General features: G+C 53.5%; 1 protein-coding gene across 4 annotated transcripts in view; it reads left to right on the forward strand.

The window, feature by feature from the left end:
* The window catches only part of DNM2 (dynamin 2), a 75540-nt gene that overhangs the window by 11332 nt on the left and 49655 nt on the right, over nt 1-14553 (forward strand). For 3 of the 4 annotated variants that reach the window (XM_073654207.1, XM_073654205.1, XM_073654206.1), the window contains exons 2-5: nt 2554-2627; nt 8392-8541; nt 13588-13791; nt 13955-14053. In XM_073654207.1, the coding sequence (XP_073510308.1) occupies nt 2554-2627; nt 8392-8541; nt 13588-13791; nt 13955-14053 (527 nt within the window). The remainder of the gene's footprint in view (nt 1-2553; nt 2628-8391; nt 8542-13587; nt 13792-13954; nt 14054-14553) is intronic. The other variant, XM_073654208.1, reaches the window with a different exon arrangement.

The following is a 14553-nucleotide window of genomic DNA, read 5'->3' on the forward strand; positions in this document are numbered from 1 at the left end:
TTTAAATCCTTGTGTAATAAAAGCCCCTCAGGCCAGTATAGTACTACGTATAGAAGGCGGCCCATGTCGGCCCCTGTCTCTGTACACAGGACACTTTTCTATGACATAATGCACATTGGCAGCAATAAAACCTATAAATAAAGCAATAAATCGCTTCAGTACCATCTGGCTGTCGTCACCTGACCACATTGCCCTCTGATCCTCTCACACTACTATGTACAGAGGTGGTTTCCCGGGTCAGCTGACCCGGTGGGGGCGTGTCTGACAACCAGGTTGCCGACTGTTTCCAATAACAACCAGCGGTGTTTTATAAATTTTCAGATTTTTTGTAGTTATGATGCTTGGACTCGCATCCAGCCATTTCTAGCCGTCTTGCAGACTCGTATCCTAGAGGATAAGCGGTTCTCAGTATTGAGGAAGGCTTCAGAGCTGAAATCTGCCGGTCAGGAATTCATGGTTGGACATGGGATGTTATCCCAGCTCGGATCACCATGCAGCACTCTGGTCCTCGCTCTATCCAGCCTTCGGCGCTGCAGTGACAGCGTCCCCGAGCCTGGGGCGTGTTCACATGATGACATGCGTGTTTGTAGAGCCGGTCCCTCTGTCCATCTCCTGTGTGTGCTCCGGGATTAGGTGGTGACACACGGAAGGCGAGGGTCCTGTGTGTTCACGGCTTGTGAAGAGTCAATAAACAGGGAATTAGTCACTTCCCATAAAGGGCTGACGGGTGAAAGAGCGGGACTGTGTGTACACTGCCCTATCACCGTGGTAAGGGGCCAACGGGTGGAAGAGCGGGACTGTGTGTACACTGCCCTATCACCGTGGTAAGGGGCTGACTGGTGGAAAAGCGGGACTGTGTGTACACTGCCCTATCGCCGTGGTAAGGGGCCAACGGGTGGAAGAGCGGGACTGTGTGTACACTGCCCTATCACCATGGTAAGGGGCTGACTGGTGGAAGAGCGGGACTGTGTACACTGCCCTATCGCAGTGGTAAGGGGCCAACGGGTGGAAGAGCGGGACTGTCTGTACATTACCCTATCACCGTATTAAGGGGCCAACGGGTGGAAGAGCGGGACTGTGTACACTGCCCTATCACTGTGGTAAGGGGCTGACGGGTGGAAGAGCGGGACTGTCTGTACATTACCCTATCACCTTATTAAGGGGCCAACGGGTGGAAGAGCGGGACTGTGTACACTGCCCTATCCCCGTGGTAAGGGGCTGACTGGTGGAAAAGCGGGACTGTGTGTACATTACCCTATCACTGTGGTAAGGGGCCAACGGGTGGAAGAGCGGGACTGTGTGTACACTGCCATATCACCGTGGTAAGGGGCCGACTCGTGGAAAAGCGGGACTGTGTGTACATTACCCTATCACTGTGGTAAGGGGTTGACAGGTGGAAAAGCGGGACTGTGTGTACACTGCCATATCACCGTGGTAAGGGGCCGACTCGTGGAAAAGCGGGACTGTGTGTACATTACCCTATCACTGTGGTAAGGGGCTGACGGGTGGAAAAGCGGGACTGTGTGTACACTGCCCTATCACTGTGGTAAGGGGCCGACGGGTGGAAGAGCGGGACTGTCTGTACATTACCCTATCGCCGTATTAAGGGGCCAACGGGTGGAAGAGCGGGACTGTGTGTACACTGCCCTATCCCCGTGGTAAGGGGTTGACGGGTGGAAAAGCGGGACTGTGTGTACACTGCCCTATCCCCGTGGTAAGGGCCAATTGGTGGAAGAGCGGGACAGTGTGTACACTGCCCTATCCCCGTGGTAAGGGGTTGACGGGTGGAAAAGCGGGACTGTGTGTACACTGCCCTATCCCCGTGGTAAGGGCCAATTGGTGGAAGAGCGGGACAGTGTGTACACTGCCCTATCGCCGTGGTAAGGGGTTGACAGGTGGAAAAGCGGGACTGTGTGTACACTGCCCTATCACCATGGTAAGGGGCTGACTGGTGGAAAAGCGGGACTGTGTGTACATTACCCTATCACTGTGGTAAGGGGCTGACGGGTGGAAAAGCGGGACTGTGTGTACACTGCCCTATCACTGTGGTAAGGGGCCGACGGGTGGAAGAGCGGGACTGTCTGTACATTACCCTATCGCCGTATTAAGGGGCCAACGGGTGGAAGAGCGGGACTGTGTGTACACTGCCCTATCCCCGTGGTAAGGGGTTGACGGGTGGAAAAGCGGGACTGTGTGTACACTGCCCTATCCCCGTGGTAAGGGCCAATTGGTGGAAGAGCGGGACAGTGTGTACACTGCCCTATCGCCGTGGTAAGGGGTTGACAGGTGGAAAAGCGGGACTGTGTGTACACTGCCATATCACCGTGGTAAGGGGCCGACTCGTGGAAAAGCGGGACTGTGTGTACACTGCCCTATCGCCGTGGTAAGGGGCCGACGGGTGGAAAAGCCGTACTGTGTGTACACTGCCCTATCGCCGTGGTAAGGAGCCGACAATGATGACCCCACACTCCTCCGATGTCCGGTCCTGTACATTGTGTGGTAATTCTGGGGTGGTCGCACGTGATCTGATTGTCCCTTTCTCTTTCCTTGCAGAGACTTCCTGCCCCGAGGGTCCGGCATCGTCACCCGTCGCCCCCTCATTCTCCAGCTCATGTTTAGTAAAACAGGTTGGTGCCTTGTACTGCTTACATGTTATGTGACTGCAGAAGGCTGAGATAGGAGGTGCTGTTTGTCCCCGCGGCAGCTCTACGGTGTACTCCCACAAACAGCGCCCCCTATCTCTGCCTCCTGCACCCCTTTCCTTATGGACACGATACTTTACTTAAAGGGGTTGACCTTTACTCTAAACCCCCCCCCTCTCTTAATCCCACCACACTGGTGCTGAGATTAAAGAAAAGTGCCCACTTACCTCCCGTACCGGCGCCACTCTTGCGTTCTCTCTCCTGGGAGGGTCACATGTCCTTTTCACGTGACTGCTGCAGCCGATCAGTGACTTCTGATTGGCTGCAGCGATCTTCTGACATGACATAAGATCACACGACGGCCCCAGAGAGATGACAGCAGCAGAGGCACCAGGTCAGGAGCTATTGGTAGTGGACTACTCCTTTAAGCCACTCTGGAATTTTCAACCGCGAGACTCCGTTTTACTTAAAGGGGTATTCCCATCTCCAAGATCCTATCCCGATATGTAATAATAATATTAGCAAATACCTTCAATTAGAACAACTAACTGTCATTATATGAGTGGTGGTAAACATGGATACCTAAGCTACTGCAATGCCCTGTACATGGGGTAAGCGGCCTATCTAATCAGAACTATACTACATTTCTAATTGAAGGTATTTGCTAATATTATTACATATTGGGATAGGATCTTGGAGATGGGAATACTACCTTAATTTTAATCCTCACGTGAGAAGAAATCTTGTTCCTCCGTTGTTCCTCCTGGAAATGTTTAAACACATTGATAACCTGCCGTTACCATTCCCTTGGGCATGTGGCCCTAACTGGAGACGCGTCATCTTTCCATACATTTCCAGGAGGAATTACAGAGTGACAAAGTTCTGAGAAGATGACTGATTTCCATTGGACAGGTCCTTGTGTCCCTGGAGGTCCCCTGTATGAGCGGCTGCTGCCGGTGTCACATAGATGGCTGCCGGCCGGCGCTGTCATCTCTTCTCTCTCCTGACATTAGGGATTAACATCAGACAGTCGCGCTCACCGAGCCGGCAGCCATCCAGCTGTTGTGTATCTGCCCTGCCTGCTGGGACTTGTAGTTCCAGGACAGCCCGGATGTCACACCTTAAACCTTCACCTCTCCTCTGCTTCCAGCAGGCAATTAAGGGCATCTCCTACAGGTCCAACCTGTCTGACAGTTTCCCGGCGGCTTTTAATAATTCTTTTAGTGACTCAGTCGTAAATTTAGTAACAGATTAACCGGGTTAAGCAACCTGCTGCACTCCGGCCGTTGTGACACTACCGCTCCCAGCATGCCCTGGCTCGCAATGCTATTGCAGCGCAGTTTTCATTGAAGTGAATAGGATTAGGCTGCAACACCACATTCATCCATTTGGGCAGGTGTGGCGCTGTTTTTGCTATGATCTAATATTCCCCTTATGCTTAGTGCCTCGGGTGCTGCCTGTACTCGGGGAAACTTCCATGACTCCTCTCTTCTTCTGTCCTTGTCCCCGCGTTTGCGTCATCCTGCTGCTTTCAGGGAGCGGCCCGGTGACAACAAGGATCTTATGACTGGTGATGTAATCAGGGACAGGGATACAGATATGGTGCTCTTTATACTGTGCCTGGCATGTGGTGAGCACAGCCGGCGGCGGGCAGTGTGTGCAGTCTGTGGACGGAGGCTCTGCTCTGTGCCGCTCGCCCGTGTGTACACAGCCACTAAGTAAACACACAGACCTGCGCGGTGTCACTGCACGGTGGTGTGATCACGCGGGCTGTGACTGTGCCCGGAGCGGCTGCCATCTAACATACCGTATTCAGGGTTCACTCCTCGCCGTCCTCCGCTTCTGCTTGCAGTCAGTGAATGAGAACGGTCTCTACACTCAGACATGTGGCAGCTGAGGCCGCACCGGCCGTGGCCTGGACACCAAAGCTTGTGATGAAGCTGTGAGAGCGAAACGCGTCAGCAGCTGCACAATCTCTCCCCGCTACTTTACTAAAATGTATCGGTCAGAAGATCAGGCTGTTAAGCTCACAGAGCATTGTTCAGACTGGTGTCTGCTTCTTAGCGGAAAGCTGGACTATCTGTGCACAGGCGAACGCCGCTGCATGGAAATAGGCTTCATCCACTGACCGCAAGCACCAACATTAAAAAAATGTATGGAGCCTGCTTCTTCCCACACAGGGAGACAGTCAAGAGGGAGGAGCTATGTGACATGGAGACTGTCAAGAGGGAGGAGCTATGTGACATGGAGACTGTCAGGAGGGAGGAGCTATGTGGCATGGAGGCCGTCAGGAGGGAGGAGCTATGTGGCATGGAGGCCGTCAGGAGGGAGGAGCTATGTGGCATGGAGGCCGTCAGGAGGGAGGAGCTATGTGGCATGGAGGCCGTCAGGAGGGAGGAGCTATGTGGCATGGAGGCCGTCAGGAGGGAGGAGCTATGTGGCATGGAGGCCGTCAGGAGGGAGGAGCTATGTGGCATGGAGGCCGTCAGGAGGGAGGAGCTATGTGGCATGGAGGCCGTCAGGAGGGAGGAGCTATGTGGCATGGAGGCCGTCAGGAGGGAGGAGCTATGTGGCATGGAGGCCGTCAGGAGGGAGGAGCTATGTGGCATGGAGGCCGTCAGGAGGGAGGAGCTATGTGGCATGGAGGCCGTCAGGAGGGAGGAGCTATGTGGCATGGAGGCCGTCAGGAGGGAGGAGCTATGTGGCATGGAGGCCGTCAGGAGGGAGGAGCTATGTGGCATGGAGGCCGTCAGGAGGGAGGAGCTATGTGGCATGGAGGCCGTCAGGAGGGAGGAGCTATGTGGCATGGAGGCCGTCAGGAGGGAGGAGCTATGTGGCATGGAGGCCGTCAGGAGGGAGGAGCTATGTGGCATGGAGGCCGTCAGGAGGGAGGAGCTATGTGGCATGGAGGCCGTCAGGAGGGAGGAGCTATGTGGCATGGAGGCCGTCAGGAGGGAGGAGCTATGTGGCATGGAGGCCGTCAGGAGGGAGGAGCTATGTGGCATGGAGGCCGTCAGGAGGGAGGAGCTATGTGGCATGGAGGCCGTCAGGAGGGAGGAGCTATGTGGCATGGAGGCCGTCAGGAGGGAGGAGCTATGTGGCATGGAGGCCGTCAGGAGGGAGGAGCTATGTGGCATGGAGGCCGTCAGGAGGGAGGAGCTATGTGGCATGGAGGCCGTCAGGAGGGAGGAGCTATGTGGCATGGAGGCCGTCAGGAGGGAGGAGCTATGTGGCATGGAGGCCGTCAGGAGGGAGGAGCTATGTGGCATGGAGGCCGTCAGGAGGGAGGAGCTATGTGGCATGGAGGCCGTCAGGAGGGAGGAGCTATGTGGCATGGAGGCCGTCAGGAGGGAGGAGCTATGTGGCATGGAGGCCGTCAGGAGGGAGGAGCTATGTGGCATGGAGGCCGTCAGGAGGGAGGAGCTATGTGGCATGGAGGCCGTCAGGAGGGAGGAGCTATGTGGCATGGAGGCCGTCAGGAGGGAGGAGCTATGTGGCATGGAGGCCGTCAGGAGGGAGGAGCTATGTGGCATGGAGGCCGTCAGGAGGGAGGAGCTATGTGGCATGGAGGCCGTCAGGAGGGAGGAGCTATGTGGCATGGAGGCCGTCAGGAGGGAGGGGCTATGTGGCATGGAGGCCGTCAGGAGGGAGGGGCTATGTGGCATGGAGGCCGTCAGGAGGGAGGGGCTATGTGGCATGGAGGCCGTCAGGAGGGAGGGGCTATGTGGCATGGAGGCCGTCAGGAGGGAGGGGCTATGTGGCATGGAGGCCGTCAGGAGGGAGGGGCTATGTGGCATGGAGGCCGTCAGGAGGGAGGGGCTATGTGGCATGGAGGCCGTCAGGAGGGAGGGGCTATGTGGCATGGAGGCCGTCAGGAGGGAGGGGCTATGTGGCATGGAGGCCGTCAGGAGGGAGGGGCTATGTGGCATGGAGGCCGTCAGGAGGGAGGGGCTATGTGGCATGGAGGCCGTCAGGAGGGAGGGGCTATGTGGCATGGAGGCCGTCAGGAGGGAGGGGCTATGTGGCATGGAGGCCGTCAGGAGGGAGGGGCTATGTGGCATGGAGGCCGTCAGGAGGGAGGGGCTATGTGGCATGGAGGCCGTCAGGAGGGAGGGGCTATGTGGCATGGAGGCCGTCAGGAGGGAGGGGCTATGTGGCATGGAGGCCGTCAGGAGGGAGGGGCTATGTGGCATGGAGGCCGTCAGGAGGGAGGGGCTATGTGGCATGGAGGCCGTCAGGAGGGAGGGGCTATGTGGCATGGAGGCCGTCAGGAGGGAGGGGCTATGTGGCATGGAGGCCGTCAGGAGGGAGGGGCTATGTGGCATGGAGGCCGTCAGGAGGGAGGGGCTATGTGGCATGGAGGCCGTCAGGAGGGAGGGGCTATGTGGCATGGAGGCCGTCAGGAGGGAGGGGCTATGTGGCATGGAGGCCGTCAGGAGGGAGGGGCTATGTGGCATGGAGGCCGTCAGGAGGGAGGGGCTATGTGGCATGGAGGCCGTCAGGAGGGAGGGGCTATGTGGCATGGAGGCCGTCAGGAGGGAGGGGCTATGTGGCATGGAGGCCGTCAGGAGGGAGGGGCTATGTGGCATGGAGGCCGTCAGGAGGGAGGGGCTATGTGGCATGGAGGCCGTCAGGAGGGAGGGGCTATGTGGCATGGAGGCCGTCAGGAGGGAGGGGCTATGTGGCATGGAGGCCGTCAGGAGGGAGGGGCTATGTGGCATGGAGGCCGTCAGGAGGGAGGGGCTATGTGGCATGGAGGCCGTCAGGAGGGAGGGGCTATGTGGCATGGAGGCCGTCAGGAGGGAGGGGCTATGTGGCATGGAGGCCGTCAGGAGGGAGGGGCTATGTGGCATGGAGGCCGTCAGGAGGGAGGGGCTATGTGGCATGGAGGCCGTCAGGAGGGAGGGGCTATGTGGCATGGAGGCCGTCAGGAGGGAGGGGCTATGTGGCATGGAGGCCGTCAGGAGGGAGGGGCTATGTGGCATGGAGGCCGTCAGGAGGGTGGGGCTATGTGGCATGGAGGCCGTCAGGAGGGTGGGGCTATGTGGCATGGAGGCCGTCAGGAGGGTGGGGCTATGTGGCATGGAGGCCGTCAGGAGGGTGGGGCTATGTGGCATGGAGGCCGTCAGGAGGGTGGGGCTATGTGGCATGGAGGCCGTCAGGAGGGTGGGGCTATGTGGCATGGAGGCCGTCAGGAGGGTGGGGCTATGTGGCATGGAGGCCGTCAGGAGGGAGGGGCTATGTGGCATGGAGGCCGCCAGGAGGGAGGGGCTATGTGGCATGGAGGCCGCCAGGAGGGAGGGGCTATGTGGCATGGAGGCCGCCAGGAGGGAGGGGCTATGTGGCATGGAGGCCGCCAGGAGGGAGGGGCTATGTGGCATGGAGGCCGCCAGGAGGGAGGGGCTATGTGGCATGGAGGCCGCCAGGAGGGAGGGGCTATGTGGCATGGAGGCCGCCAGGAGGGAGGGGCTATGTGGCATGGAGGCTGCCAGGAGGGAGGGGCTATGTGGCATGGAGGCCGCCAGGAGGGAGGGGCTATGTGGCATGGAGGCCGCCAGGAGGGAGGGGCTATGTGGCATGGAGGCCGCCAGGAGGGAGGAGCTATGTGGCATGGAGGCCGCCAGGAGGGAGGAGCTATGCATTATGTAGTGTGCTCCTCCCACCACAAGGTAATCCAGTCAGGAAGGAGGAGCCCCGTCACATAGTAAATGGCTGCTGCACAGTAACCCTGACTTTCCATTTTCTACAGAATATGCAGAATTCCTACACTGCAAATCCAAGAAGTTTACAGACTTTGATGAAGTTCGTCAGGAAATTGAAGCAGAAACGGACAGAGTAACTGGAACAAACAAAGGCATCTCACCTGTGCCCATCAATCTGCGGGTGTATTCTCCGAATGGTGAGTGCCCGATACATCTGCTCATCCGCAGGGCAACTCATTAAAGAAAGAGCAGCTCTTCACTGGAATTGTCCCTCACAACACATTTTAATGCACATATACTATCATTAGCTATTGAGACTACTCTACGCTCGGGTGGCGAGCATTTTTATTGGTATATGGTCTCCCATCCTGTTATGTGCTGCCCTCATCCTATACTGGTATGCATGGCGCCACTCGGCCCCCAATCCTGGCACGCATGGCGCCGCTCGACACCCCCCCGGCCCCCCGATCCTGGCACGCATGGCGGCGCTCGGCCCCCCGATCCTGGCACGCATGGCGGCGCTCGGCCCCCCTTATCCTGGCACGCATGGCGGCGCTCGGCCCCCCTTATCCTGGCACGCATGGCGGCGCTCGGCCCCCCTTATCCTGGCACGCATGGCGGCGCTCGGCCCCCCTTATCCTGGCACGCATGGCGGCGCTCGGCCCCCCTTATCCTGGCACGCATGGCGGCGCTCGGCCCCCCTTATCCTGGCACGCATGGCGGCGCTCGGCCCCCCTTATCCTGGCACGCATGGCGGCGCTCGGCCCCCCTTATCCTGGCACGCATGGCGGCGCTCGGCCCCCCTTATCCTGGCACGCATGGCGGCGCTCGGCCCCCCTTATCCTGGCACGCATGGCGGCGCTCGGCCCCCCTTATCCTGGCACGCATGGCGGCGCTCGGCCCCCCTTATCCTGGCACGCATGGCGGCGCTCGGCCCCCCTTATCCTGGCACGCATGGCGGCGCTCGGCCCCCCTTATCCTGGCACGCATGGCGGCGCTCAGCCCCCCTTATCCTGGCACGCATGGCGGCGCTCGGCCCCCCTTATCCTGGCACGCATGGCGGCGCTCGGCCCCCCTTATCCTGGCACGCATGGCGGCGCTCGGCCCCCCTTATCCTGGCACGCATGGCGGCGCTCGGCCCCCCTTATCCTGGCACGCATGGCGGCGCTCGGCCCCCCTTATCCTGGCACGCATGGCGGCGCTCGGCCCCCCTTATCCTGGCACGCATGGCGGCGCTCGGCCCCCCTTATCCTGGCACGCATGGCGGCGCTCGGCCCCCCTTATCCTGGCACGCATGGCGGCGCTCGGCCCCCCTTATCCTGGCACGCATGGCGGCGCTCAAACGGCCCCCCTCATCCTGGCACGCATGGCGGCGCTCGGCCCCCCTCATCCTGGCACGCATGGCGGCGCTCAAACGGCCCCCCTCATCCTGGCACGCATGGCGGCGCTCAAACCCCCCCCTTATCCTGGCACGCATGGCGCCGCTCGGCCCCCCTTATCCTGGCACGCATGGCGCCGCTCGGCCCCCCTTATCCTGGCACGCATGGCGCCGCTCAACCTCCCCCCCCCCCCCCCCGATCCTGGCACGCATGGCGCCCGCTCGGCCCCCAATAATAATCCTGGCGCCCGCTCGGCCCCCCTCATCCCTATCACGCTGTACACATACAAAAAAACAAACACTTATACTCCCCTTTCTTCCCTGTGCTCCAGCGCTGCTGTGTCCCGTTCTGTCGGAGACCGGGGGACGAGTGCGGCATCGGAGTACGCGCGTGCCCATACCGCGCTGTCCGGCGCCATTTTGCTGAAGACACACTGCAAATTTTTCTTCAGTAAAATGGCGCCAGATAGCATTATGCGCATGTGTCGATTCCGACTCCTCACACCTGCCCTGGTCTCCTCCCGGTCAGGTAAGTATGGCGCCGGAGATCGCGGTATGCATTCAGTGTCTACGCATACCGCAATCTCCAGCGCCATACACTCCTCTTACCTGTAACGGCTCCAGGTGTGTCGCACTTGCGCAGTCTATAGAAGCTTCAGACAGAGGGACGCTTGTAGCGTTATATTATAGAAAGTAGTTATATTCTTGTACATAGGGGCAGTATTATAGTAGTTATATTCTTGTACATAGGAGCAGTATTATAGTAGTTATATTCTTGCACATAGGAGCAGTATTATAGTAGTTATATTCTTGTACATAGGGAGCAGTATTATAGTAGTTATATTCTTGTACATAGGAGCAGTATTATAGTAGTTATATTCTTGTACATAGGGGGCAGTATTATAGTAGTTATATTCTTGTACATAGGAGTAGTATTATAGTAGTTATATTCTTGTACATAGGAGCAGTATTATAGTAGTTATATTCTTGTACATAGGGGGCAGTATTATAGTAGTTATATTCTTGTACATAGAGGCAGTATTATAGTAGTTATATTCTTGTACATAGGAGCAGTATTATAGTAGTTATATTCTTGTACATAGGAGCAGTATTATAGTAGTTATATTCTTGTATATAGGGATAGTATTATAGTAGTTATATTCTTGTACATAGGAGCAGTATTATAGTAGTTATATTCTTGTACATAGGGGGCAGTATTATAGTAGTTATATTCTTGTACATAGAGGCAGTATTATAGTAGTTATATTCTTGTACATAGGAGCACTATTATATTCTTGTACATAGGGATAGTATTATAGTAGTTATATTCTTGTACATAGGAGCAGTATTATAGTAGTTATATTCTTGTACATAGGAGCAGTATTATAGTAGTTATATTCTTGTACATAGGGGGCAGTATTATAGTAGTTAAATTCTTGTACATAGGGATAGTATTATAGTAGTTATATTCTTGTGCATAGGGGGCAGTATTATAGTAGTTATGTTCTTATATATAGGGGGCAGTATTATAGTAGTTATATTCTTGTATATAGGGGGCAGTATTATAGTAGTTATATTCTTGTATATAGGGGCAGTATTATAGTAGTTATATTCTTGTGCATAGGGGGCAGTATTATAGTAGTTATATTCTTGTACATAGGAGCAGTATTATAGTAGTTATATTCTTGTACATAGGAGCAGTATTATAGTAGTTATATTCTTGTACATAGGGGGCAGTATTATAGTAGTTATATTCTTGTACATAGGGGGCAGTATTACAGTAGTTATATTCTTGTACATAGGGGGCAGTATTATAGTAGTTATATTCTTGTACATAGGGGCAGTATTATAGTAGTTATATTCTTGTACATAGGAGCAGTATTATAGTAGTTATATTCTTGTACATAGGAGCAGTATTATAGTAGTTATATTCTTCTACATAGGGGTAGTATTATAGTAGTTATATTCTTGTACATAGGAGCAGTATTATAGTAGTTATATTCTTGTACATAGGGGGCAGTATTATGGTAGTTATATTCTTGTACATAGGGGCAGTATTATAGTAGTTATATTCTTGTACATAGGGATAGTATTATAGTAGTTATATTCTTGTGCATAGGGGGCACTATTATAGTAGTTATGTTCTTATATATAGGGGGCAGTATTATAGTAGTTATATTCTTGTATATAGGGGGCAGTATTATAGTAGTTATATTCTTGTATATAGGGGCAGTATTATAGTAGTTATATTCTTGTGCATAGGGGGCAGCATTATAGTAGTTATATTCTTGTATATAGGGGGCAGTATTATAGTAGTTATATTCTTGTACATAGGAGCAGTATTATAGTAGTTATATTCTTGTACATAGGGGGCAGTATTATAGTAGTTATATTATTGTACATAGGGGGCAGTATTATAGTAGTTATATTATTGTACATAGGGGGCAGTATTATAGCAGTTATATCCTTGTACATAGGGGGCAGTATTATAGTAGTTATATTGTACATAGGAGCAGTATTATAGTAGTTATATTCTTGTACATAGGGGGCAGTATTATAGTAGTTATATTATTGTACATAGGGGCAGTATTATAGTAGTTATATTATTGTACATAGGGGCAGTATTACAGTAGTTATATTATTGTACATAGGGGGCAGTATTATAGTAGTTATATTATTGTACATAGGGGCAGTATTACTGACCTTGGATGACAGCACAGGATGAAGCTTCCCCAGAATACAGAGGAGTATGTGTCCTGAGGATCCTCCCGCAGTGTAATAGGGTTTTCTGGATTTGTATGATACAATCCTGGTCCTTTGTTTCGCTCGGAGCCCCTGTCCGTGTCTTCTGGGCGCTGCTGACCTCGGTCTCAATATCCTCTGACTAATGGACAGTGTGGGCTGAACGGATTTGTCCTCGGGGAGCGGATGGAGCCGATTACATTGGTGCCCTGTGCTCCCGGCGTCGCTCGCTCTGCAGTCTGGTGAATACATGGTTTCCCTGCGCCTCTGGCCTTATGTTGGGTTGTCCCTTCCTGGGACTCACCACAGCCCGGTGCATTAAAGGGATAAATGAACTATAAGCATAAAAGATGCTGCCATGTCTATAAGCGATGTTGTCTGTCACATGAGGGGATACCTTTTATTTATCGCTCGGAGTCTGACTGTTGTGAGGGTCTGCGGACCCCTCCAGAATGGAGCGGAGGACGAGCAGCGGTCAGTATCTTATCCGCTATCCTGAGCTAAGGGGAGAACTTATAATATGGGGCACATACCCTTTAAGGCTAAAAGGGGCACGTCCCGCTCAGTAGTTTGTGACCCACCCTCTGGTTATATCATACATGTTCTTCATTGTGGGGTCGTGACTCAGCCTGGTGGTACAGGGAGCACCGAGTCTCGGGACCTCCCCACCTAGGCCACTGGTTGCTAAAGTTAGAGGGTTTATTATCTTTCTTAAAAGTTTTTTCCTTTTAAGCTCCATTAGTAGAGGGAAAAAAAAAAGTGATTTACTCACTCTCCCCAGGTCCCACACTGAGTTTCCGATGCTGCTCTGTCTGTTTTGTCTGCAGTGCTTATGTCATATTGACAGTGCAGCAGCCAATCAGTGAGCTCAGCAGCTCTGAGCGCCTAGTGATGTCAGTGCTGCGCACAAGGCTCCGTAAGCATCAGAGACTCCACAGCGGACCCGGAGAAGGTGAGTAAAGCGCGATTTGTGATTTTATTTTTTTTCTACTAACAGTTTAAAGGAAAAAGTTTTTCGAAAGAGGACAACCCCTTTGTTTCCTTCTCCCCAGTATCGCGGAGTTCCCTTGGTGTCACGTTGCCGAATTGTGTAATAATGAACCTGTATTTGTTCCTCCTGCAGTTCTGAACTTGACCTTGATTGACCTCCCCGGTATCACCAAGGTGCCTGTTGGGGACCAACCCCAAGACATAGAGTACCAGATCAAGGACATGATCCTGCAGTTCATCACCCGGGAGAGCTGCCTGATCCTGGCCGTCACCCCCGCCAACACTGACCTGGCAAACTCTGATGCTCTGAAAATGGCCAAGGAGGTGGATCCACAAGGTAAGATGGCGGCGATGGGAACACTTACACCGCTCCTGGATTCTGATGGCGGCACTATCTGCATGATGAACCCTGCAGACAGATAATCCCAGAAACTGAACATCCACTTCCATCGCTGGTGTCTCAATACCTCAAAAAGTGTCACTATGCGTCTCTGTTCCAGGTCTGAGGACTATTGGCGTCATAACCAAACTGGACTTAATGGATGAAGGCACCGACGCCAGAGACATCCTGGAGAACAAACTGCTGCCGCTGAGGAGAGGTAACCGCCCGGCACTGTCACTGTCTACTTCTGTGCATAGGGGCAGTATTATAGTAGTTATATTCTTGTACATAGGAGCAGTATTATAGTAGTTATATTCTTGTACATAGGAGCAGTATTATAGTAGTTATATTCTTGTACATAGGGGGCAGTATTATAGTAGTTATATTCTTGTACATAGGGGGCAGTATTATAGTAGTTATATTCTTGTACATAGGAGCAGTATTATAGTAGTTATATTCTTGTACATAGGGGGCAGTATTATAGTAGTTATATTCTTGTACATAGGAGCAGTATTATAGTAGGTATATTCTTGTACATAGGGGGCAGTATTATAGTAGTTGTATTCTTGTACATAGGGGCAGTATTATAGTAGTTATATTCTTGTACATAGGAGCAGTATTATAGTAGTTATATTCTTGTACATAGGGGGCAGTATTATAGTAGTTGTATTCTTGTACATAGGGGCAGTATTATAGTAGTTATATTCTTGTACATAG

This window comes from Phyllobates terribilis, unplaced genomic scaffold (genome assembly GCF_046119375.1).
Source record: "Phyllobates terribilis strain yellow unplaced genomic scaffold, ASM4611937v1 Scaffold_11__3_contigs__length_659146591, whole genome shotgun sequence".
NCBI classification, from domain to species: Eukaryota; Metazoa; Chordata; class Amphibia; order Anura; family Dendrobatidae; genus Phyllobates; species Phyllobates terribilis.